At 33.1% G+C, this 22,207-nt stretch overlaps 1 protein-coding gene across 1 annotated transcript; it reads right to left on the reverse strand.

The window, feature by feature from the left end:
• Nucleotides 1-3,412: 3,412 nt before the first annotated feature.
• LOC128225222 (sulfotransferase 1A1-like) lies at nt 3,413-11,984 on the reverse strand. Its single transcript, XM_052935316.1, has 7 exons — nt 11,813-11,984; nt 10,945-11,073; nt 9,418-9,548; nt 8,621-8,750; nt 6,656-6,753; nt 6,170-6,356; nt 3,413-3,519 (listed from the first exon to the last, which is right to left on the reverse strand). Exons 1-7 carry the CDS (start codon nt 11,982-11,984, stop codon nt 3,413-3,415), a joined length of 954 nt encoding a protein of 317 aa, XP_052791276.1.
• Between the last annotated feature and the right edge of the window lie 10,223 nt (nt 11,985-22,207).

Below are 22,207 nucleotides of genomic sequence, written 5' to 3' on the forward strand. Positions count from 1 at the left end.
CACATATAAATGCAACCGAGAAACCAAAAACAAATTTAAACTTCAAGCTTCTTCACTGAGCGTAGTTCTTGTTTGGTTTGAATTTTAAAGACATATTTTTCAAACGAACATATTCCTTTTGCAATTCATTAACAAAATATATTTTTACAGAAACAGACACTTAAAAGTAAGTGTTCACAAACTGTATTCACAAACATTTCGGACACAGAAGCATATAATACCTGAATAATACAGACACTTCTGGAGCAGCCTTATATAGGCCTTGGTCAAATTGATTTGAACACATTTTAACGATAGTTTGGTGAATATTTCTTACACCAAAAGCATGCACAGTTTAATCGAATTAAAATACAATTCGGACAAGCACAATAGCAAAGACATACTATTGTCTTATTTTAATTAAATTATTTGTCTAATAAGTCCATCATCATGTTAAAGATGCCTGTTGAACCAGTATATATTTGGTATCTTTTTCAATGATATTGTTTGGTGATACCCATTATGTCAAATGAATGACCGAAAATAAATTAAGATAAAGTTATAGCGGTAAAAAGTGTGGTCTTTATTTCCAGGGAAGTAGGAAAGGATTTGACAATCTTTTAAGCTCGTTATTCATTTCAGGTAGTATTTCTTTACTCATATACATTGTAATGTCACCAAAGAAATACACAATATACAGTCCACGATTAGTTTATCGCATGATATATATAGTCTGTTATTTATTACTATACAGAAAAAAAGGTAACGTATTTATCGATATGAAATTTGTTCCTGGTAACTGTAAGACGACACACGTAACGAAGTAGAACTTGAGGGTTATAACCTCAAGATATATATAAGCTTGACAACTGCAAATGATAATTCCCGATAAATAAACGTACAATGACACTTGCCATATTTACATCTCTTATCTCTTTCCAATCTATATATTGACTTTACCGTGCAATGATACCAATTTGTCAAAGAAATCTAATTCATATTGAACAGAAGATTGAGTCTGAAAGACGAGACCATGTTAATGACAGAATCTTTCTAAACTCCGTCACGAATTTCTCCTTAAAGCAGGAAAATGATTTTATGTCTTTGTCGCAAATCAGCAAATGATCCAAGAGTGGCGAATAAAAAGATGATGATAAATAAATGTCAACATATCCCTTACATGTATTTATTGAATCATACCACTTTACGATTGCACATTTTCGACAATTTTGGATTAAGGATTTATAATCAAATAGAATTTTATTGAAGTAGATGCATTTCGACTATATATTTGAAACAAATATTAAAAAGTAAACTTAAAAAAGCACAGAAAAATCCATATATGTCAGTTAATTTTCAATACTTAATACTTAGCTGTAAGCTATCAAGATTTTTGATTTTGGAAATCCGAATCACGCTTAACGTTGACTTTCCAGCAGAACCCCCCCCCCCCCCCATTTTTAGTATCGATCCTCGGATAACTCATTTATTTTATCACAAACCATTTACCTTTCGTGTAGGACAATGAATAATGCAAACAACAGACTTTGTGGCGCTTAAGGATGCTCATAACTGGTATATTGCTCTAATGACATCCATTAGTTTTACCCACAGGATATCCAGGATACGTTTTGCGTTTTAAAGAGTGAGAATCTAAGGCCCTTCGGGATCAGTTGTGTTCTCTAAAGTGAGTACCATTTCGTCTAGTTGCAATTTCTCATTACGTGTAGGACAACGTACAATGCAAAACACAGACACTGACGCGTTGAGGGATGCACATAAAATATATTACCCAGATGACCTCTATTAGCCTTACTCAATGGCTGTCTAGTATCATTATTGCAGTGTGTTGAGTGAAAACCTGAGGTACTAAGGGTTTAATTGGTGCATAGATTCCTCTATTTGCACGAAATCAAGTCGATGACGATCCTAGTACGTATACGTCAAAACACTATTGCTTAATAAATCCTTTTCAATTCGCATTTACGCTCAATGTAATAGCTTGTCCCTATTGTATTACCAATTAGATTGTCTGCTGATTTAAGAACGACAATTTTCCCTTTCTGCTCTAACAAAAATAAAGTTATAAAAATCAATACTGATGACAATACCAAAACAACTGGCAAATGCGGTCAAACTGTGTCCTAATTTAGAATGTTCAAAGTTTTGGTTGAATTGGTGCAACGCATCGCCGTACAATTTTAAGATTCATTAAATTTACCCTTATCCTCAATGAGGTCTTAAGCCATGTGTAACGAAGAAAGGTGGTTTTGTATCATCGATGAATGACACCTAAGCGATACTCTACCGAGAGTACCACGTCCGTCTAGATTATTCAAAACATTACACTGCTGAACTGAATATGCCTTATTATTTGTAACGCTACAATTTTCCATTACAATATTGCCAACAAATAGTATAATTAAAGAAATAATTATATTGCAATATATACAAGATGTCACAATGTCAATGATTATTTCAATTACTCTGATTATATCAACGTCTTTCTAGGCAATTTTCTTTCCTGAAATACAAAGGCATACCGGCCATTACTGCTCAAGAATGTATTGACGATCTATAACGATGCTACCAATATGTCACATAAATACCTAATACATTTAGACAAGTATGTTAGGTATAACAGATGAGTCTTTGTAAATAACAAAATTGATATAAACAATGTCATGAATGTATCCTCAAGGCGATATAATGCTTCCATCCTTTAAACATAATTTTACCAATGGCCACTGAATGAATCATGAGATGGCAAATGAATGGCAGCATCTGTCCTTAAAACGTCTGCAAAACACGTCTGGTAATTTATTGGTTTAATCCAGATATATACTACGTTATTAGGTAAGACACAGTGCAATAAATAATTCAGAAGAGGTTTGTCGCTGTTTTATTAATGGTCTTTTGGATTTCCACAGAACGTTCCAAATATCTTGTTTTATCTTATGCATCTGATGCACCAGAAATAGCATAACTATACAAATAATAAGTGTCAATTTCAATGCTGAAATTAAAAGATCTACAGCAGTGGTATATCCTGATATTAGTACAGAATCCCGGTTGTCAAAATAAGAATAGAAAAAAATGCCTACCTACCTACCCTATTTTTTGGAGATCTTAGTTGAAACATAGTACTTATTTTGGCCTAAGGCTATGTTACATCGAACAACGACAAAACATTTTCGTTATTTAAATAACACCCATATATGTGTTTTAAATATGTGCTTCTTCATTTTTATGCGTTCCTGCGATTCACATAAAGCTCTTCAATTAACATCAGATGAGGCGTTAAATCATGATAGAATATTAAACAACACAGCTCATAATTGTAAAATGTATTATAAATGTCAATATGCAACTTTTTTATTTAAAAAATATACAATTTGTATTAAATTAAAAAATTGGAGCAATCCCTTGATCGCTAATGATCTCTGATTTCCAGTCCAGAACCCTCAAGCTGGGCAATCAATGTGTCACACCGGGCCACTATTTCCGGGGACAGCAAGTCCTTCCATGCGCCGGCCCTGCCTAAAATATAATGAAAAATAATAATTATCTCCTAAATGAGTAAACTACATCATTCATTCATACCTACATCTTGAAATTGTTCAAGCATATGTTATATGCAAGACATTTAATTCCTAAAGTAACTTATCTATAGTACAACCTAACCTTTATGGGTTAACTGAATAAAGCAAAATATGTTCCAAAAATGAAAATTATTTCATTTTTTTATCCTGAAATATTTTTTTTACAAGATAAGGGTATAACCTATGTATTTTTAAGAAAAAAATCTTATTTAGTTAGGTAACATGAAACGTCACTAGTTTACTGTTATTACACGAAACAAATTGACCAATATTGTGCCAATTGTTGTGAGTTTTGTTCAAGTTAAAACATGTTATCAATGTCATCTTTGTTTACGTTCAAAACTGTACTGCCCTGGAAGATATATGGACACAACTGTGATCTGCAGCATTCGTTTCGTAATAACATTTGAGACATATATCTAAGCTGTGTTTGTTTTATTTAAATTAAATAGCACATCATCTAAAAGTTCACGTTTAAAAAATAACAACTACGTCAATAATCAAGTTCTAAACAGTTGGCCCATAAGGACCTGTAGGGTTAAGAATATAGAACATAAGAGTGAGGTTAAGATCTCATAAACTAGTTAAACCCCTAGTGAAATTGTCGTCCCCTGACAATTTAAGGACGCGTGATAACCCCTATATTCATTGAAAAAATGAATAGGTTGATGCATGTGTGATCCCATCGAAGAGATCCGAGGTGATTAATTCAGTTTTAACTCACAACGAAGTATAGCGTGTATCGGTGGCATCTGATGATGGAAAACGAAGCATAGGGTAGAAGTATATTGGGGTATCTGATGATGGAAAACGAAGCAAAGTGTTGAAGTATATTGGGGGTATCTGATGATGGAAAACAAAGCATAGGGTAGAAGTACATCGGGGGTATTTGATGATGGAAAACGAAGCAAAGGGTAGAAGTATATTGTGGGTTTCTGATGATGGAAAACGAAGCATAGGGTAGAAGTATATTGGTGGTATCTGATGATGGAAAACGAAGCAAAGGGTAGAAGTATATCGTGGGTTTCTGATCATGGAAAACGAAGCTTAGAGTAGATGTATATTGGGGGTATCTGATGGTGGAAAACGAAGCATAGGGTAGATGTATATTGGGGGTATCTGATGATGGAAAACGAAGCATAGGGTAGAAGTTTATCGGGGGTATCTGATGATGGAAAACGAAGCATAGGTTAGAAGTTTATCGGGGGTATCTGATGACTGAAAACGAAGCAAAGGGTAGAAGTATATCGTGGGTATCTGATGATAGAAAACGAAGCATAGGGTAGAAGTATATTGGGGGTATCTGATGATGGCAAAGGATACAAAGGGTAGAAGTATATCGGTGGTATCTGATGACGGAAAACAAAGCAAAGGGTAGAAGTATATTGCGGGTATCTGATGATGGAAAACGAAACATAGGGTAGAAGTATATTGGGGAGTATCTGATGATTGAAAACGAAGCATAGGGTAGAAGTATATTGGGGGTATCTGATGATGGTATATTTGGGGTATCTGATGATCGATAACGAAGCAAAGGGTAGAAGTATATCGGCGGTATTTATTGATGGAAAACGAAGCATAGCGTAGAAGTATATCGGGGGTATCTGATGGTGGAAAACGAAGCAAAGGGTAGAAGTATATCGGGGGTATCTGATGGTGGAAAACGAGGCATAGGGTAGAAGTATATTGGGGGTATCTGATGATGGAAAACGAGGCATAGGGTAGAAGTATATTTGGGGGAATATGATGATGTAAAACGAAGCAAAGCGTAGAAGTATTTCGTGGGTATCCGACGATGCACAACGGAGCATAGCGCGGAAGTGTATTGGAGGTATCTGACGATGAACAATGAAGCATAGCATGGTTTTGTCTGTTCGTTTTGATTGTGCGTTGTGTTTCTTTAGCCCAGTGTCAGTAAGTGGTTATGTAAAGTCATCCGTCGTCAGGGTGCAACGAGTGGACTTTAGATATCAACGTCGATATTATAGTTAGGTTTTATCTATGTTGGTATATCATTATTTTATTTTGGCATTGTTTACTTTTTTAATGACGCTCCTATTATGAATTGATATAATAAAGGGAGGTAATAAAAATAACAATGATTTTATAGAAATTGTAATAATATGTTTCTTAAATAATATGATACCTCCTTTAACCATTAGATATTTTACAAGGATGGTGAAGGAAGCTATGCTAGATTAATACCTTATACTAAGTCACTCTCGTTGGCACGATGTTGTGCGAGAGTGTGGTCTTGTGTTGTGGGGGAAACCGGAGTACCAGGAGAAAACCCACTTCTCCGGCTTGGTGACCACTAACCAAACTCACATGCGCCCAGGCCATGAATCGAACCTGGGTCGCCTTGGTGAGAAGCGAGTGCGATAACCACTGCGCTAACCGGACAATATATAATAACAATACCTAAACTTTTAAATAAAACTTATTCAAACTTAAGATTTTATTTCTTTAAAATGATACTTTATCAGAAGCACTTGTTTTTATTAATGATGGATGGCTTACGTTAATTGTTTGACTATTAAGCTTACCTCATTAATTTTCATTGTATAAATATTATAAATGCATTTTACCTTGATTTATAAAGCCCCCTTCTTGGTCTTCATTTACACGTTTGAACGTCTTGTAGTACGACATGTTCACATTGTTGTTACTGCGCATGCGGTCCACCTGACAGTGTTGGCATATCCGGTTAACGTCATCATCTGTCAACTTCCGGTCCAAAAAGTCGGCTATTTGTCGACAGGCCGCTGGCAAATCCTACAAACAAGAGTGAAAGCAGTTATGTTGTATGACGGCCGATACATAAACATGTATTATTTCAACTCTTTTTTTTAATAATCGATGAAACAAACATTACTGTAAACCACTTGAATTGGGAGAAAGGCTCAATATGTGACAAAGTGTATTGCAAAGGTAATGTTTTTCTATCATTTAAATATTAGTTCAAAGGCATTGTATGTGAACATCTTTACGATACAGTCCGGACATTTCACGGGATATCGGATCAACACAAACATTGTTATAATGCCATTAGAATTGTATTTATTTTGACCTACCTGAACTACATCCTCGTATTTTAGAAAGAGTATGTTATCATTCTTACGGGACGCCTCCCAAAATCCCAGTACATGCCTAGGCCAATGTCCATATAGACCTTCAAAACACAATATAAATAAGGACATATGGTTGTCTAATAAATAACCATATATCTTATATATTTATATTCTACATGTCAGTGTATAAACTTTACAACATAGGGGCGATTGTTCAGTACGTTTTTTATGTCAACAACGTTGTTTACGTCATTGTTGTTAGCGTCCAAATTATCATTGCTGGAATTAATATTCACACATTAGTGTTATGCAGTATTTTTTAACAATGTTCGAGACACCATTTTTAATTGCACGTGTTTTTATATGAACAAACGAAAATGCTCCAAATATTTAACCCGTCAAATTCACGACGATGCTGTTGTTATATTTTAAAAATCTGAAAAAAGTCTGTACAATTTTCAGAAGAATAACAACCCATGTCAAATTAAAGGATTAACCCGAGAATTAAAAACATTCAAGATAAGAAGTAAAGTTCCTAAAGCATATATGCGAAACTGTGGATCCATATTATTCTTTTAATTTATTTTAATAATATTTTATTGCATGAGAACACAATTGACAATGACAATATCAAAACAAATTTCAACACAATATTAAGACCGACAGTATTAAATCAAGCATGCAAAGGGATTGGGCCACGAGTTATGCCAACATCAGTTACGGCCCTCTACACATGTTTTAGGAGCTGTTAAGGATAAAGGGAGCGCATTGTCATTTAGATAGGTTCAAGCTTCACACGTATGTCTGCTGTGTAGTAAAACTACTACGGACAATTATTCCATAATGTCATCCATGTTTAAAAACTCATTAATCGATTGCTTGTTTTCGGGATCGAATGAGACCGCCTGTAATTAGAATTTAGCAGCTCCTCGTTTCACATATATAGGGTAACCAATATCCTATTATTTAGATAAAACTCATCCTATAATAATTGTACAAACCTCACCGATAAACATGCGAATATATAAGGATATTGAGTTCGACAAGTTCAAAACATTGACATGTCAGATATAATAAAGTCAATGAACTTGTACTACTTCATATGACCCTGGTGTAAATAATGTGATAATGTTATAAGGTCAACGATATGTAAGGCAATTTGATTGTCATGAGATAAAAGCGATCTTCTAAAATCAAGTATGATTGATGCACCTTCTCGGCCATTTAACATTCAAAACAAACTCGGATTTTTTTCCGATACATCAATAGAAAAAAGGCGTAGAATTGTGACTAATAATTTAATAAACAGTAGTTTCTTAACGTATAGTTCATATTACTAAGTTCAAATTCATAGCCTGTGAGGTGTATAATTGCATAAATTATTAAGATTCCCGAGCTTAAAGTCATAAAGTTTAACTGCTAAAAAAACTATAAATACGACCCACTTGCGGCGTAGTTAAACTGTATAGATATTTGATATTGTGAATCGTCCATAAATATCCTTGTTTTTTTTTAATGGAAAATGGCCGAGGAATCCAAATGGATAGATTGCAGCATAAACCCGACAATTCAAATTCCTCAGAGCTCTACCATTTCCAGTAAACGGCTTTATAAGTCTTGAAATGAATTTAATAGTATAACATGTACATCGATTGGTGACAAAACTTAATATTGTTCAAAATCATCGATCGAAATTTCATTTTCATCACGTTTTGTAGCAGATAGAGTTAGATTTAGAAGTTATAAATTTAAACGTGGTCAAGCCTAGCAAATCACAGCAACCAGTTAAATTTAAAAGACATATACACTGGCTTTGTTTTCAAAATTACGATTTGTCAAAAGGCCCAGCTGATCTGGCTGACGAAACTGCTGATGTACCAAACCGACAAAATCGACACCTACATCCGATTGAACAAAATATAATTTCGAACACTTAACAATAAAAAGGATCAATTTAAGTCATGTTACCCTGTCCATTTATAAATGCGTCTACAAACAGGTCCCACGTAGCATCCATTTCCTGCAGCGCGTTTCCCCAGCGCATTAGGCGGTAAAATGACGTCACAATATCCTTCGGGTTCCTCGCTATGTATATTGTCTGAAAAAATATAAAGTCTGATAAAACAAATGCAAATACATATACTACTAATAAACCACCACAGTGCTCCCGGCCCCATTTTCTCGAAACTTCTTAAGCTTAACAGGCTTAAGTCGCTTATTTTAATTAACCAAAATGCATACTGGAAATGGATTTTGATAAATAAAAAATTGTTTATTCTGATAATCATACAGATTATTCCTACATAATTTCTTAAAATTATTGAAGAAGTAAATACAATACATTGTATAGAACAACAAAAATAGTGAGATTAGCTTAATCGTGTTATAAGGGACTTAAGAAGTTTCGAGAAATTTGGGGCCAGGTGCTCAAAGGGGGGGGACATAAATTTGTTTCATGCAAACATTAAGTAAGAAAAATGTTTCATTACAAACAAAATGGCGGATTTAGAATGAAAAGTACCGATTCAGGTACCAACTTTTGCCTGGTATGTGGACTTGTTCTTTAAATTTTGAAAAGTTTATGTGGCGAAAAACATATTCTTTTTGAACGAGCCTCACGTTATAAAGAAAATCACACAAGACCGCAGTGACAAAGAAATCCTTCAATAAAAAAAGCATAAAATGCCAGCCTGTCGTCGATGAAAAAAACGTGATTGTGTGATGACAACTCCGAAAGTAATGAGATTTGTTTGCCATGAAATTACGTCCTCCCCTTTAGTGTTTGGCATTGCCATACATGCATTCTTGTTTTCAAACTGGAAGTGAGGGTACAAACCTATAAATATCCCCTGGGGCTGATAGTGTTCGATAGATTCATCCCAACTTGAGCGCAGGTCTTAGTGGAAGACACATGTCTTGAAAAAACTTTCAGAAAACTGAATTCTTAATGGTTTCAAAATATCCGAAATATTACATATTTTTACTAGAGTTTTCTTGTTGATTAGTAGAACATAAATTGATTGTGTAAGTGGTACTACAATTTTCAGCATCTTTGCTTCTTAAATAGCATTATTACAACAAAATATAACTTTTGCTTTAATTTTTTCTTAATCTGAGTCTCAAATAAAATTCAGGGCGTGAGAGAAAAGGTCCCTGGGGCTGTATTCAATAAGCATCGTAGTGAATATTTTCAACTTAGTGAGAATTTTGTAATTTTTGACATCAATTATTTTTATAAATTGTTACTTTTCATCAGATTTATTCATATGTATACATTGGTTAGACCATGATCTTGCTTATTTTCATAATTTTGGTGTACAAACATCGTTCATTTTCTTAAAATTCAAATTAGGAAAAAGGCAATTTTTCACTAAGTTGAAAATTGTTACTAAGATGCTTATTGTATACGACCCCTGGATTGATATATGGAAGCAAATTTAACGTATATAAAATGTGACCTTGCCCTTTCCTTCTTGCAGCTGTTTTGGTAACAGAAAGAATGGCAGATGGACTTTGACAAACCTTGGCGACTTCATTTCTTCTACGTACTTTACACCTTAAATGAAATAAATGGAGGATACTTATTTGTTTCAGTGTAAGATAGTAATATACTTAACCGAGTCGGCACCAAAATTTATATGTACGCGCTAACGTTTGTATTGGAACCGAGGCTTAAGATTCAAAACAGTGACAAATATCAAATTGATATTTTCACTGTTTGAAACAGTAAGATGTCAATTGTATTTGGCTGATAACTCTATAAACTCGGAAAGCATATAATACAATTTTAAAAGTCATAGAACAAACGCGAAATTGAGATACAGCCTCATTACGTTATCGTTTTCTTCACTTTAAAATGAACAATGTTTTGGTTAGAGGACCCTTTTGAAGAAAATAAAAACATGTTGTATGCAAGTTTGCTTTACTGAAACGATAACTTATTATCAAGTTTATTGTCACTATTGAAAATATACTTTTAACACTTAATGCAATGTGTTTTGTTTTTCAATGTGTTTAATGAGCTCGTTTCAACCTGAGTAAAAATCAACTAATATCCAAACAGTATTATTTAATGGTCTAAATATAAGTAAATAAGCTAATTATATCACCTTTTAAATGTAATAAGTCAATATATCATTAATCATATCAATCAATCAATCAATCATATCAATCATATCATTCAATTAACCAATCAATCAATCAATCAATCAATCAATCAATCAATCAATCAATCAATTAATAAATAAATCAGTCCATCAAATAATGAATCAATCAGTTAATAACCTGGATACCTTTATAGTAGGGGTATCTGTCATCTTTGACGTCAATTATGGGAAAGCGGACGTCAAGTTGAACTGACAAAGCCGTATCAAAGTCCAAGGTTTGTACTAGGTACGTCATTTCCTGTGTCAGCGTTGTTCCTGACAGGAATTAAAACGTCGTATATAAAAATATAGGTGTGTTTTGTTTGAAACTTTCACCATTTATTCAAGTCTGTTCTAATATTATAATATGTTGAACGCAGAAAACCAAACCACTTGTGTGCGACTTTCTTGGCCATGAGTTTAAGACTATATTGGTATGAAACCGGTATTAAAATAATTCGGTTATAAACCTACATACTTTTGTGACACTCGTTTATGAAAGAACATACTTATTAATGTAACGTTCCCTTCCCAGTTTACTCGATTAAATACCATTTCGTTTTTCTGGCCCCCAATATCACAAAAATACTAAGTTTAGTCTCTATCTCAATCTCAACTCAATCTTCCACATAAAAGCATAGTATTATTCAAAATCTTGTATGTTTTTATACCTTTTGGAAATGTATTTTGTTCATAGAATAAGTTGTTGGAAGATTTTGACAATATTTCAAAGAAAACTAATTCTGGAGCAAACAATATACTTGAGTAATTGTTAAAAGGCAATGAGCTGTACTAAAGTACATTTATGGCGGTAGAATATTTTCCCTTGAAATCTAAACCAAAGATTTGAATTAACATACTCAATAATAGAATGCGGTTTCAAAATGTGTTGATTCATATATTTTTTCAATAAAGGTTGATGTTATTTGATTAATGGTAAAATTAGTTGAGATTGAGTTTGAGATTTGACTTAATTATTTTCGTGATATTGGGGCCTGATCTTTATGCAATTTACCTGATCTCGGGAAACTGCACACCCAGATGTCATCCGGTCTGGTGTCCATGGTTTCTATCTTCTCGACCTCGTTTTCAAACATTGGTATTCCCTTGTAAATCTTCCTGGCCATCAACAACTGCGGCTTCTTTTCGCCGTTCTCATCTTTCATTGCCCTGCTTTCGTCAGCCATTTCACTTTTCAAATAGTCTGATAAAGATGTTATGTCTAATAGAGTTAGTAAGGCTACACTTACAGTGTGCACCTTGATTATCTAATAGTTAAATGACATGAAGTAATATATTTATGAATAAGAATGGGATGAGTGAGCCAGCCCTTCTAAATCAATAAAAAATACTTCAGGTTATCTGATTTTCTACGGCATTACAGAAAAACTGTAATATCAGTACGACGATAAAAGCCTATTACTTGGTTTCTTGGAGAATGAATTGGACATAGATCGTGAAAATATATGTATAGATAGAGCACACAGATTGGGCAGGACGTCAGCGAACAGAAATCGGGTAGGTGGTGATATGAAACGACCCCATATAGCACGGTTTAGAGACTATGAGGACACAGAAATCATCATGAGAAGAGCCTACCTACTGAAGAACAGCAGGTTTGGTTTAGATAGACAATATCCGAAAGAGATATCAAACGCACGATCGGCACTTTACAAGTCAGAAGAAGCAGTGGAAGCGAGATAAAACCGGAGAAAAGTTCAAATTCGCTATCCAGCAAGCCTATTTATAGACGGACAATGCGTGAAAATCGAATTTCCGGACTGGTTTGAAGTATTGGGCACAAATCGGATTGCGGAGTGTAACAGGAATGTAAGTGTAGAGAGCAGATCAAGGATTTATTCCAATGAAACAGTGGACGATGAAGAAAGTCTAGTATTTGCAGAAACGGAAACCATTGAAAATCAAAACAGACACGCCCACTCCGACGTTAACAACAAAAGTGGGTCAAGTAATGTACATGTAAAAAGCATAGCAACGATGTACAAGAAGTAAGCAATGATTTACCTGTTGAGAAAAGGGACAGTAATCCAAATAAATCCACCACAAATTACGAGAAATCCATAAAATTGCCTGCAAAAACAGTTATTGCCGATAAGAGAAACGACAAACTGTCCAGGGGATCCCAAAAAAAGAGTGCGCTGAACACAGTGGGGAATGAGAAACAGGTCAAGGGTGCAGAAACGACCAATCGGAAGCCAGCCAGGGAGAAGAAGGACAGCGGGGAGGTCAAGAACGAGGTCAAAGTGTGTTTATTTAATGTGTAAGGCTTAATAGGTAAACAATACAATAAACTTGACAAATTATTGTTTAATACTTGACATTCTTTTATTTACCGAAACTTGGTCAAATGATTTATTTAATTATGATGTTGATAATTTTACTGCATATATTCTTCATAGAAAAGATATTAGTAAAAAATTCTAAAAGAAGCAGTGGTGGTGTAATGATTTATAGTCATAATAAATTAAAACAGTTTGTTACATTTGTAAAGAACACTAGTGATTGTATCCAATGGATAAAACTAGATGGGAAATTGTTCAATATTAATCATGATATTATGTTGTGTCTTACTTACAATGTTCCACACGGTAGTTGTAGGGAATATTTGATTGATAACAATGTGTTTGAATTGATATTAGATGATATGTTAAATTTCAATACTATGTTTGACAATGCATGTAAATGTTTAATATGTGGAGATTTTAATGCATGAGTTGGTGAAAGGCCTGATTTTGTATTAAATGACAATACTCACCCGTGTCTAGAAAATATTTTACCAGATGATTATAGCAAGGATGATTTTTTTACAAAGAAGCAATTTTAATAGGACTGTAAATGAAAATGGAAATCTGTTATTAGATTTTTGTAAGATGTCTGAAATGAGAATTTTGAATGGCAGGGTAAGGTTAGATGCGGGTATAGGAAAATATACATTTGTTAATTCACTTGGATGAAGCACCATTGATCTAGTTTTATGTCAAAATGATATGTTTTCATATGTGAATAGCTTTGAAGTATTAGATCCAAATATATTAACTGATCATTGCATTGTGAGTTTTAGCTTAAGTTGTTCAACAAGATTTTTTATGAATGAAATTGAGGTACCATGTAATGAGGCGGTGAATATTGAGCAATATGTTAGTGGCTTACCATATAAATACAAATGGAGTGATGAGAAAAAAAATGATTTTGTTAATGCATTAAATGATGTATGGGTTACAAATAAGCTTGGAACACTTTGTGAAAATATTAAAAATTCACAGAATAATTCTGATAAAGATGAAGAATTGAATTCTTTTTGCAGTATTATAGAACATGTGTGTTCACCATTGTTTAAAAAAAGTTGTACTACTAACAATATCTCTAGTAATAATAAAACTGATGATGCTATATATTTTGATGATGAGTGTAGAAACTTAAAACATTGTTATTACAAGAATTTGAATATATATAGGAATTACCAATGTGATATAAATAGAAAGAATATGGTAGAAGCTAGAAGTATGTATAAAAATACTGTTAGAAAAAAGAAATATATGTGATAGACAACAAACACAAAAGCTTGAAAAAGTTAGATTATCAAATGCTAAACTTTATTGGAAATTGTTAAAAGGGTCTATTGTAAAAACAGACAAATTGAATTTGTCAAATAAAAATTTCCTGGAGTATTTTAAAGCTATCAATGACCCAGACTCAATTTTTTATCAACCTGATGAAAATATTATTAATTTCAATGATAGATATGTACTTGGGGAATTCAATACTATGTTTGAGGAACTGAATGAAGCTTTTACTCATGTTGAAATTGTTAAGGCATGCAGGCAATTGAATAATGGTAAGGCAGCAGGGCCTGATTATTTGTTAAATGAGTTTTTTTTTTTTTAAATGGTATTAATAGTGACTGTTTTTTGAAGGCGGTTTGTACTTTGTTTAATAAGTTGTTTGATAGGGGATATTTCCAGAGGCATGGTCAGAAGGCTTCATAGTTCCATTACACAAGAAAGGTGATAAGGATAATGCAAATAACTATAGGGGAATTACATTATTAAGTACTTTTGGCAAATTATTGACTAAAGTGATAAATAATAGGTTGAATTTTTGGGCGGAAAAATATCATGTGTATATTGAAGCTCAAGCAGGATTTAGACAGAATATGGGTACTGTCGATACTATCTTTGTTTTACATGGTTTCATTAATTATTTGTTAGAGAATAAAAAGGGACTGTATGCAGTTTTTGTTGACTTTACGAAGGCGTTCGATTTTTTGGTGAGAGATATCATATGGTATAAGTCTATGTATTCAAATGTTAAATCAAGAATAAAACTTAATAATACAGAAAGTAATGAAGATTTGACATGTTTCTTAGGTGTGAGGCATGGAGAAAGTTTATCTCCATGTTTATTCTCAATGTATTTAAATGACATAGAAGAACATTGCATGTTGAATGGGTTCAATGGCATTGATATGGGCATGTTAAAATTATTTCTGTTGTTATATGCTGATGATATTGTAATCATGGCTGATTCTGAGAATGAGTTAAAAAAGGTGTATTTCTATTAGAAGAGTATTGTGATAGATGGAAGCTAAGTGTAAATTCTACCAAGACTAAAGTAATGATTTTTAAAAAGGGTGGCAGGTTAAGGAATAAGTTTCTTATATAAGGGTGAACATTTAGAGATAGTTAGACATTTTACATACTTAGGTGTTGTTTTTACAAGTGGAGGCTCTTTAACAACAACCTTTAATACTCTAGCAGGACAAGCATCTAAGGCTGTTTTTAAATTAAATTCATATTTGATAAAATTTCCCTCAATTTCCATACAAAATAAATTAGATCTGTTTGATAAATAAATTCTCCCAATTTTAAATTATGGATCAGAAATTTGGGGTCTAAATAATTCTCTTGCTCTAGAAAGAGTTCATTTATTTTTTTGTAAACAAATCTTAGGTGTTAAAATTCAAACTCAGAATAATTTCATCTATGGAGAGCTTGGTAAAATTTCATTATTAAGCAGAAGAACTGTTAATGTGATAAGATATTGGTTAAAAGTTGTTAAATTAGAAGATCATAAATATACTAAAGGTGTTTACACTCAAATGTGTAGTAACCTAGAAACACAGCCAAACTGTAAGTCTTGGGTAAAATCTGTATGTACTTTGTTACAATCTCTTGGATTTCATTATGCTTGGTTGAATCAAGGTGTTGGTGATGAAAATATATTTATGTCTTTGTTGAAGTCTAGGCTTAATGATTTTTTTATTCAAAACTGGAGGTCAGAACCTGATAACTCGTCACGTGCAAGAACTTACACACTGTTTTGTAATTTTGTCATTATTATTATGACTAGTTAGGCCACTACTTTTATATAAATTGGTTTACAAAACCGGCGGGTCTAATTTTCCGAAAAGTACAAAAAAATAAAAAATAAATTTCACTATTTTTTCAAAATTATTTTCCCGACCGTATTGATTTTGGTGCGAAACGAAAGAAAAACGCACAGATAGGAGTACGAATGCAGTAGATCTCGACTGTTTTGTTGTTCCGTGGCCGTATTTGCCAATTTATAGTGATAGCATGTGAGCCAGTCAACTGTTATGGCAGCGCCGATGGCAATGGCGGAATTGACGATAGCAGTCATTCTTTGTATGAAATAATTAATTAAATAAAATATGCAGGAGTTGTTAAAATAACAATAGCAATAAACATTGGCAAATTAAACAGCCGACAAAAACAATAACTGTCACGTGATTGTTGTTATTCCCCGCCAATTTAGGTCATGAAAATATTGTTGTTTATAGATAAAAAATAAAATTGTCAGCGGCTGCCACCGAATTAGTAGACACAAATATCTGTAAATTATGTGTGAGAAAAACATTTTATAACATTTTATGGTTAAATATCAAATAACAGTGCACTAAGTGTGAGTGGTGAAATCGAAAGTAAAATTTCTAAGTTGACACCGGTGACCTAGTTTCACAAGTTCGGTCGATGGTGTTTATGGATTTGAAATCACAAAATGGTTTGGAAATACTTGTTATTGAGTCAATGTAAAGCTTGTGTTTATTCTAGATTACATGTTTATTCATGTTTGGGTTAATAGTAGAGTAAAAACAATGAAAGAGTTGAACACATGTCTTGAGCAATGACATTTTAATACTAATGCCATGAGTTGTGTGCAAAACATTTAGATAAAATAACACGGAAAACTATTTTGAATAAGTCCATTTCAATTTGTAATGAACTTGATATTTCACTATAAATGAGATTTGTTGTTGTAACCAAAGAATACTCTTTAAAATGAAAAGTAAACAAGCATGAAGTATAGATGCCCTGTGAACTCGTGTATACACAAAATGGCGGAGTTGGAAGAAGATGAAAATATCCGATACATAATTATGGATTTCTCTGTTACTATCATTGGTACATAAAGTTAAGTCACATGCTAGATTTATTATTTTGTTATGTGATTTTTATGTACTGATGTGGTAATTTGCTGCAAGATTTGAATTTGAAATGGATTTGGTGAACATCCCATGGTAAATATCCCGGTCCGAAAATATCCGAACTTAGCATGGATCGAGTTACACACAACTAGGACCCACCATGGTAAAGGTTATTAAAACTCAAATCTAGGTCTAGTTTGGTTTTTAGTTTTTCAGGAATTGCTTTCACAATGTTAAAGCTCAAATGTCTTCTTAAAATGTTACTTCCTTATTTACAAAATTGGTAATTATTTCACTTTATTGGCATTTTCCAATATTGAAATAACTGAAACAATGTTTAGAAAATAGTATGTATTGTTTTAATACAGTGCATTTTTTTTTTTTTGTATTTTAATGCGTAAAATTGCCTTCTCTTTTTTCAATTTAATATTGTTCAGTTTAGTGTTCTGCATTCACTTTTGCTTTAGGCCTAAAAAAATAATATATTTGGTTCGGGTTACCCGACCCTGCCTACGGAATAGGCGCCGACCCTACCGTTTTTATAGTCAGTTTGAAAAAATAAGGAAAAACTAAAATAAAAGAAAATGTGTTTTATTTTTTAATTGCTTTTCAATATGTAGTTTAAACCTTAAATGCTTATACAGAAGATAACTTTAACACCATTCTCCAATGATGAAAATGATATTCTTATATAAAGCCTATTAAAAAAATAATAAAAAAAAATAAAATAAAAAGCCTACCTACCCTACCTGTTTTTGAAAAGGATGTAACCCTAAACAAACATATTTTTGTTTAGGCCTTATCATACCCTTGAAGCTTAACAAATGTCTTGCTGAGTGATATTCAATGTATCTTTGATAAAAAGTGTAGTTTATACATGTAAACATGTTTTATAGTCAATTTCATTGATGTTTTATATGCACAGTATGTAAGATTTAAACTGTGTGTTTAATTAGAACTTTGAAACTTATGTTTTGTGACTTTTTTCCTTTTTTTTTTTTCGACCGCCCGGTGGACATTTTTCCAAAAAATTCTTGTAAACCAAAAAATAAAAAAGGAGTGGCCTTAGCGATAGCCTATAAACGTTATTTCACACTGATCTCTCGCTGTCATACTGTATATTGTCACGTATTGATTTTTTAATTTCTACATATATACAATAGTTATACGTTTTGTATTCTATGCGATGTCATATATGTTTTGTATATTATTATAATATTGCATTGATCACTTGTCAACTTATATATATATATATTATTTTCTCAAATGTATACACATGGACAGAATGTCTACATGTATTTCTGAATAAACTGAACTATCTAACTGACTAAGAATACAACCTTATTGGCTGATACTTTGACAACGCAAAATCTGACGCAGAGAGTGTGTATCGGATAAGTGGCAGTAGGCGAACCTTTTAACACTCGCTTAAGGTTAAATTCTTAATGTACTAATAGACTCCGTAAATATCCCGACACTATTTACTTGAGTGTTGCTTTTTTAACATGACATTAACCAAAAGATAGAATTTTAGTTTACGGGTAAATAATACAGCTAGGTTTAGATTTTACATTCCGCTTTGCCTACAGGTTGTCTTAGGCAAATTCTTATAATACAATTTTAAACGTAATAATTTACCTCAACTCAACTCAACATCTTTATTTCCCCCATGGCTGGAGATATTCATGGTATATACAAACATTTATAGACATAGAACCTATATAATATATGTATAATAATAGTACAGTTCTAAATTATTGCGTATTGGTGTCAAAATATTTATACAAACATTGCAGGATATAGCTTCATATCTAAGTATAAAATAGAAAGCTTATATTCTACATGCATATAAGATTAGTCTATTTGACTTCCATGATAGTATAGTTGTATGTGATTCGCCGCTTGGATGCAAAAATCTTGTCAAAACGAAATACAAGAGATTTGCAGCAGCGAGTTATAGCATACATAATTTTGTTTACGTTAGAAGGATAACATGAGCATAGATTAATTGATAAGAGTAATCCATAAATTGCCTAGCAGTTTTATATGAAAAATGTCACTATGTTGACTCCCGCCTAGACAAAACAGCACATTGTAGAGCTTGGATTTTACTAACGAAAGGTTAGTAAAAGTATCTGTTTAAACAGCGTGTAATAAATTTAAAACATAATTTCAAAAATACGACGTATTGATCGATTTCCAGTAGTGGCTCGATTGGGGCCCCTAAAACCTTTAAGCACCAGGTAAGGCTGTCAAGAGAAGAAAGAGTGTCACAAAAGTCGTGGTTGAAAGCTTCTTTTAGTTGGTTTGTAAAGTTTGCTTTTTCGAATAGTGTAGCTTTACATTCACACAGAACATGTGTCAGTTCTTCCTGGTATATCCTGTCACATTTAATGCAGGTTCTTGTAGCAAGCACAGCTGATCTGCACCATAGTTTTGCTATTAATCTAAGAGTCTCCCTGAATACACTTTTTCTTGAAACAGAGTATATTATAGAAGGCGAGACTACAGGGTGGAGGATTCGAAACAAAATAAAGTCACAGTCATTTGCGGTGCGATTTTCCCAGCAGTTGAGTTCTAGTAATTTGACTGAGTTATTAACAATCCTTTTCCATGTTGTTTTGAATGCTCTTAAATAGACGTGGCTACTTGAATATAGATTAAGCCTCTGACGTTCGGTGACCTATATATTGTTTACCTTAGATAAATCAGGTTCAGCAGTGTACATGAAGAACCGCGGTGTGGAGTGAATTGTACATGCTTTAGATTTAGAACATGGTGATAATTAAAGAAGTCCAACTTCAACACAAATTATTTATTTATGAAACAACGTTTCGGCCATTCGGCCTTCATCAGGTTGTATTAATTAGATTTAGAACCTAATTTCTAACGCAGTTTGTCTATATAAAAAAGAATGACCAAATAAATAATAAGAGTATGGACATTTTTTACTGAAAAGTAGTCGTGCACGATTTATTTATCCTTCACCGCCATATTGAAACATATGCCGAAATGTCGTAATAGAATAGCTACAAAGGTTTATATATCCCTCACATTCATGTTGTAAAGTAGTCGTAGATTGACTTCACTTACGAACAATGATTTATATATTGTCCACCGCTGTATTGAAACATATGCAAAAAATAAGTCGTAGACTGACTACACAAATGACCAATCATAAAACATTCTCAACTGCTATATTAAAACACCTACAGACAGGTTATCTTATACTGACTACACTTACGACCAATAATTAAACATCCTCAACTGCTATGTCAAAACACTTACAGACAGGTTATCTTAGACTGACTACACTTACGACCAATAATTAAACATTCTCAACTGCTATATTAAAACACCTACAGACAGGTTATCTTATACTGACTACACTTACGACCAATGAATAAACATGATTACTATATCTTCCACCGCTATTTAAAACTCCTACCGAAAAGTAGTCGTAGACTGACAACACTTACGACCCATATTAATATATCCTGTCCCGCCATATTGAAACACATACAGAAAAGTAATCGTAGACTGACTACACTTACGACAATGATTACTATATCTTCCACCGCAATTTAAAACTCCTACCGAAAAGTAGTCGTAGACTGACAATACTTACGACCCATATTAATATATCCGGTACCGCCATATTGAAACACATACAATAATGTAATCGTAGACTGACTACACTTACGACCAATATTAATATATCCTGTACCGCCATATTGAAACACATACAATAATGTAATCGTAGACTGACTACACTTACGACCAAAATTAATATATCCTGTACCGCCATATTGAAACACATACAGAAAAGTAATCGTAGACTGACTACACTTACAACAATGCTTTATATATCCGGCACCGCCATATTTAATTATCTACCGAAGTAGTTGTAGACCGACTACGATAATGATAAAAATATTGTATTGAAACACTTGCAGAAAGACTGACTTACCTCGTCCGTTGTAAACACCGTTAATGCACAATTACTTGATATATTTTATGTTAGTAAAACATCATAAGCAAAAACAGCAATGTTTTTATTTTTTTGTCTGGCATGTATTGATACATGTATATTTATAAAAGTGACGATTATCAAAACAATCGTCATAGCATTCACAAACGCACAGATAGATAAACAAATGATTATTCAATTAATAACACATTTTCCATCCAGTAAAAGAAATAGTTAGGTGAGATGAAGTACATTTTAATAACTAATAATGGGTAGAATAGCGCCATCTATCAATCTGAGAAAACTACCCCATTGGCTGACACATTGTCAGTGTAAAATCTGACACAGGGAGCGTGTTTCGAGTGAATGGCAGAAGGCAGACCTTTAAATATCCTGAACAGTTGACATTATTTAAGATTAAGCATAGAACGTAATGATTGCCCATCTGCAATTACATTGGTTGAAACATAGCTTGATTATGCTGTTTAATAAAGTTTATTAATTGAATACTACCAAGCATGTTGATAAATTGGTGTATATCAAAATGGTGTTAGTAATAAACAATGCTAAGATTTAGCAAAGAAATGTTTATAATCACATGCTTTGTGTTTTTAAATGTCCTGTCAATTAAGCCATGACGAATTCTTGACCAGGGGCCGTATTCAATATGTATCTTAGATTGGTTTCATCCTTAGATTGGTCGTTTTGTTCTTAGATTGGTCCTCAATTCTACCAGATTCTAAGATTTGGACTTAGTAAGTTCAAGAATCTGAGATTTCAACTAAGATCGTTTGAAGAAGTTAAGGAAGTGTTTACCTACCTTAAATATTTCATAACATAATAAGATCACGGTATTTTACGGGGATTTTGGTTGAATTTTAAAAAAAGTCTGCTCCTGTCGCTCAGCAGTAAGTACCTTTTTTCTTTTTTATGGTTTTCTGTAGCCTACTGTACAATAGGGAGTCGGAATGGAA

This window comes from Mya arenaria, chromosome 1 (genome assembly GCF_026914265.1).
Source record: "Mya arenaria isolate MELC-2E11 chromosome 1, ASM2691426v1".
NCBI classification, from domain to species: Eukaryota; Metazoa; Mollusca; class Bivalvia; order Myida; family Myidae; genus Mya; species Mya arenaria.